General features: G+C 46.4%; 1 protein-coding gene across 1 annotated transcript in view; it reads right to left on the reverse strand.

Annotated features, from left to right (window-relative positions):
* The window catches only part of Wdr43 (WD repeat domain 43), a 43,111-nt gene extending 41,301 nt beyond the window's left edge, over positions 1-1,810 (reverse strand). Inside the window, exon 1 of the mRNA XM_031355729.1 lies at positions 1,544-1,810. Coding sequence (XP_031211589.1) covers positions 1,544-1,768 — 225 coding nt within the window. The 5' untranslated portion in view covers positions 1,769-1,810. The remainder of the gene's footprint in view (positions 1-1,543) is intronic.
* Between the last annotated feature and the right edge of the window lie 4,190 nt (positions 1,811-6,000).

The raw sequence follows: 6,000 nt of genomic DNA on the forward strand, positions 1-6,000 counted from the left end.
CAGGGCTCTGGTCAGACGTTTTGTCATATAAAGTTGCTTTAATTTGGGGAGCTTTGTTGAAAAGTTACAGTTGGGCTCCTTTAAAAATGTTTGTATTCCCTACTGTATCACAATGGATGAATACATATAAAATCCAAACAGTGACTTTTGAAAATGTAGGTTTGGTATGACTAGCTAACACTATCTGTTGCAGACAACCAAGAACTTCAAATACATGAGTTCCAAGTCTAGCTCCTTTTCGTCTTTATTAAAAATTGCTTGCTTTTATATACCTTGCAAGACTAACTACACAAATACAAGATACTAGTACCAATAATAATTAGCACTGTGCTTAAGACACTATAGGGAACAAAAAACATGATTATAACAGAGGCTGGCTGGACTTTACAGCCTGGCTACAAGCACTTAACCTAACTGCTCTGTATTTGAGTGTTAGTACTCTCTCCACTTTACAGGACTGTTAAATTAAAAAGAAAACTGTATAAAGTTTTTAAAAAGTGCAGCAGCTCTAATGTTGACAATTATGTAACTTTTTTCACAAATTTGATTATGTTTGATTTATAGGGCCTCATACCTGCTCTTTGTCACCAAGAGAAGCTGGGAATGTAGCTCAAAATCCACTAAGTAGCTAAACATGGTCACACAGAGTATAGCAAGTTAGATAAAAGCTAAGTTTATGGGAAAGTTTTCTCTAGTGATGGGAAGGAGTAAGCTATCCCAAATACTAACTTTGTAACTTTTACATCAGTGACAGCAAAACGTCACATACTTTAGGATACTTTTTACGCCAGGTCCAGACCTGGTTCTTTTTGCCTACCTACTAACTGCAAGGAACCACGTGCGTGCTGAGATGTAACCGGGTGAGTCAACAGTGAACAGCATTTACCTGACAGCGAAAAGGATTCCCTAACTAAGCAGTTTCCCAACTACGAGAAAAATCACCAGGACCTACATCATCTGCCCTAAACCAAGCGACTCTTACTATTTCACTTCACCTCTGCTGAGAATGAAAGCAAACTAGAAAAGGAAAGTTTGTGGGACGACGAATCCCACAACCAAGAGGCAGAAGAGAACACGTGTTGAACACGCATCCGAGTAAAGGAGCTCCGGAAGGAAGAAAACAAGACGAGCGCATTCCAACAGCCCCAAAGCAAAACCAATACCCGGGTTTGGGGTGCGTAAGCGCGAGACGGTCCTAAATTGCGCACGGAGTAGCTCTGATGGGGACCCAGGCCTGGAAGTCTGAGGCCGCCCCCGAAGGGCCAAAGGCTTCGGTGAACATGGCGGCCCAGCGGCAGCCCGGAGCAGACCTCATGGAGACCGCGGCATCGGGCCGCACCCTCTCGCAGCCCCCCTCGGGGCAGGCCGCACTTTCAAGCCGCGGCGCTGGCCCTAGTGTGCCGCCGTCCCGCTCCGCGCCTCCCCACCCGGGCCGCCCCGGGCCACGCGCGACGTGGTGCCTGCCACGCGCCGCGCGCCCAGCCCGGGATGCCGCAGCCCTGCCAGGAGGGCGCCCTCCCTACCGCCGTCCCGCTCACCCTACCTTGGCCTGCAGCCGTGCTGGCGCCCAGGCCAGGCAGGTGCAGGTACCGCTTAGGTGCGCGGAAGGCACGTATTCCTGGTGCAGCCGGTTGTTGGCCGTCTCCCACACTCGTAAGTGGCCGTCACTAGAGGCTAAAGCGAAGTAGGCTTGACTGTCCGGCGAGAAGGCGCAGGGGACCCCCGCCGGGACCAAGGGGTCGCAGCTACCGCCGCCACCGGCCGCCATTGCTGCTCTGGCTCCGCGGCAGCCACGTGTTCGTCCGGGCGCAGGCGCACCGGCGTGGGGCGGGGCTTGGAGGGAGGAAGTGGGGCGGAGGGAACGCTGAGAGCCCAGGGAGTGGCTGATCGTGACGCAGGCGAGCATTGAGCCGGGCCCACCCTGTGGACGGTGGCTCAGTGGGGCCCTTCTTAACTTGCTCTGAGAAGGAAGAGCGTGGGGAAGTGATTTGCATGCTACAGAACAAGGCCCTTCTTTTAAAAATACATCCTGTGGAACTAGACGCAATGTTTACTTACATCTCCAAGATTGTAACAACTGTTTCCATGTTTCTTTAGTCTCTTGGAGGATGTAGTCATGTACATACAATAATTATCCAATCATAGTTCTATCAAAGTTATAATTGGGGCTTGAAGAAACAAGATGCCTTTTTTGTCTGTGTTAACACAGAGATACTATTGGAAATGAGAGGAGGTCAAGTTGAATGTAAATAAAGAATCCGGCGTGGTGCCTCATGCCTTTGATCCTAGCAATCTGGAAGGCAGAGACACGTGGATCTCTGAGTTCCAGATTGCCCAGGTCTACAGAGTTCCAGGACAGCCAGGGCTATATAGAGAAACCCTGTCTCGAAAAACCAAACATATATTCACATCTGGATGTGGTGGCATATGCCTTTTAATCCCAGCACTCGTGAGGCAGACGCAGGCATGATCTAGAAACTGAGTTCTAGAACATCGAGGACTGCATAGGGAAACTGTCTCAAAAAGATAAATGATAGATAGATGGATAGAATTTTTTTTCTTTTTTTTTTTTAATTGGTTCTTTTTAAATTTTTCTTGGTTATTTTGTTTACATTTCAAATGTTATCCCGTCTCCTGGTTTCCTCCCACCTGCCTCCCCTCTGCCTCCGGGAGGCTGCTTCCCCACCCACACGCCCACTCCTGCCCCACTGCCCTGGCATTCCCCTACACTGAGGCATCAGGCCTTCACAGGACCAACGGTCTCTATTCCCTTTGATGACCATCAAGGCCTTCCTCTGCTACATATGCAGCTGGAGCCATGGGTCCCTCGTGTGTACTCTTCGGTTGGTGGTTTAGTCCCTGGGAGCTCTGGTGGGTCTGGTTGGTTCATATTGTTGTTCTTCCTATGGGGTTGCAAACCCCTTCAGCTCCTTCAGTCCTTTGGGTAATGGGCTGAAGAGGTGGCTCAGTGGTTAAGAGTACTGACTACTCTTCTAGAGGTCCTGAGTTCAATTCCCAGCAACCACATAGTGGCTCACAACCATCTGTAATGGGATCTGATGCCCTCTTCTGGTGTTACTGAAAACACAGACAGTGTGCTCATATAAATAAAATAAATGAATCTTTTTTTTTTTTTTTCGAGACAGAGTTTCTCTGTATAGCCCTGGCTGTCCTGGTACTCACTCTGGAGACCAGGCTGGCCTCAAACTCAGAAATCCGCCTGCCTCTGCCTCCTAAGTGCTGGGATTAAAGGTGTGTGCCAACACTGCCGGCTTCCAATGGATTTTTCAAAGTCAATACACCTAAATCAATCCTCACTTTTGGAAGTGTTTACCATGTTGCAAAATGTAAGTCTTTAAAACTGATAGATTGGACTGGAGAGACGACTTAGAGGTTAAGAGCACCAGCTGCTCTTCTAGGGGCCCTGAGTTCAATTCCCAGCAACCACATGGTAGCTCTCAATCGTCTTTACTGAGATCTGATGCCCAATTCTGGCATGCAGATGTACATGCAGGCAGAATACTGTGTATATATAATAAAAATATTTTTAAAAAAGATAGATTACAACAATCTCTAAAAAATAAGAAAAGGGGACTGGAAAGGTGGCTCAGTGCGTAAGATGACTTGCTGTTCTTGCAGAGGACCTGGCCCCAGTTGTCACTACCCACATGTCTCACAGCAGCCTGTAACTCTAGCTCTAGATGAGTTGGTACCATCTTTGTACTTCAAGGGCACCTGTAGGTATGGTACATTTATATACATACAATCAAAATAGCCATGCACATGAAATAAGGGAGAAGGCTAGGCATGCGGGTCCACACCTTTAAAATAACAAAATGAGGAAAGGTACTGCATCACTGAAGTCAAACCAGAATTCACCCATCCTTCCTTTCTTCCTTTTTTAAAATTCTTTTATCATCATCATCATCATCATCATCATCATCATCATCATCATCATCATCATCATCACCAACTTTATGTGTATGAGTGTTTTGCCTGCGTGAATGTGTGCACCACTTATATGTCTGGGACTCATGAAAACCAGAGGAGGACGTCGGATCCCTTAGAATTGGGTTACAGACAATTGTGAGGCACCAAAAGGGTGGGAACCGGAACTCAGGTCCCCTGGAAGATCTACAAGTGCTTTAACCACTGACCTATCTCTCCAGGCCCCCTTTCAAATTTTGTTACCTGTTATTTTTCTTTACGTGACCAAGTGTTTTACTTACATGTATGTGTGTGCACGATGCCAGTGGAGGCTTGGAACTGGAGTTACAAATGCTTGTCAGTCACCATGTGGGTGCTGAGAACTGAATTTGTGTCCTTTAGAAGAGCAGTCAGGGCTCTTAAATGGAGAAAGCTATCTCTCCGGACCTCTTTTCTTGCTTTTCATCCTTCCTTTCTTCCCTTAGGATTGAATCAAAGGACTTGCTGGGCAAGCGCTGGGCTATATATAACCTTAGACCTCAGGAAAAAATGTAACATGTATGAATGTGTTGCTTTTGTTTTTTGTTTTTCAAACAGGCTCTGTCTCTGCAGCAAAGGGTAACCTCAAATGCACAGTCTCCTGCTTCTGCCCTTGCAGTGCTGGGGTCACAGACCCATGTCACCACTCCAGAAATGAACATCCCAATGACAAAGAAAAGCAAGGAGCTCTGCATTTGAAAAATAAGAATCCTCAAGAGAGATCAGAGACAATGAAAAGGAAGAAATCATTGGCATCCAGGAGTTGACCCATAAATGACACGAACACCAATCTCAGTCAGACTGCCCCAGGACTGACTACTAACAGCAAAAAATGGCTGGCTAGACAGACAACAGTTACCCAGGCCTTAACAGAAACTATCAGACAACTTGTTCAGAAAAGGTTTTTCTGAGCTGCCAGATGGCTCATGGGTAAAGGCACTTGCAATGAGCCTGAGGACATGAGTATGGACTCCATGGCCCACATGGTGGAAATAGAGAATCAATTCTCAAAAGCCACATGCCACATGCAAGTGTCTCCCTCCCACTCCCTCCCTCTGTGAAAAAAAAAAAAGTAAGAGTGACCTCCCGAGGAGAACATCCCTCTTGCAAAGGAGAAGAAGAAACACAAGCAAAGCACATGGTGGGGAGCTTGATTTCCACTGCATGGATGTGAAATGCCCACAATGCTATAAAACACCTCCGTCATTAGCCATGCACAAATGGTAGTCTTGTGTGTTGGCTGCTGCACTGTCCTGTCAGCCTACTGGCAGAAAAGCAAGGCTTCTTCAGGAGGAGGCAGCACCTGATTCGAGACAAGTGGGAACCATCCCAACAAGCATATTTTGGATTTTTAAAAAAATTAAGAAAATATTTTTCCAGAAGCAAAGGATATGAAGTTCCAAGCTGGAAGGACCTAGAAGATAAGGCTTGTCTGATTTTTTTTTTTTTTTTTTTTTTTTTTTTTTTTTTTTTTTGTGGTTTTTCGAGACAGGGTTTCTCTGTGTAGCCCTGGCTGTCCTGGAACTCACTCTGTAGACCAGGCTGGCCTCAAATTCAGAAATCCACCTGCCTCTGCCTCCCAAGCGCTGCTGGGATTAAAGGCGTGCGCCACCACTGTTCGGCTAAGGCTTGTCTGATCTTAAAAAGAGTGGTTCAATGTTATTGAGGCATAGTGGCATACACCTTTGATCCCAGCACTCAGGAGACAAAAGCAAGGGAATCTCTGAGGTTGAGGCCAGCCTAGTCTACAGAATGAGCTCCATGACAGTAAACAGTCAGGGTTACACAGAGAAACCCTGTCTTGAAAAACAAAAACAAAAACAAAAATGGTCCAAGATCTTGAATGTTGATTTTCCCAAAGAACATGGTCACCAAGCACATGGAAAGATGTTAGACATCACTAATTATCAGGAAAACACAACCAAAACCACAAAAAAAAAATCACCTCACACCTGCATGGGCAGTTATTACTGGAAAAATACATAACACACATTGGCAAAGATATGCAGACTAGGGAAGGAAGTTTTGTCCACT

Source organism: Mastomys coucha, unplaced genomic scaffold (genome assembly GCF_008632895.1).
Source record: "Mastomys coucha isolate ucsf_1 unplaced genomic scaffold, UCSF_Mcou_1 pScaffold6, whole genome shotgun sequence".
Lineage (NCBI taxonomy): Eukaryota > Metazoa > Chordata > Mammalia > Rodentia > Muridae > Mastomys > Mastomys coucha.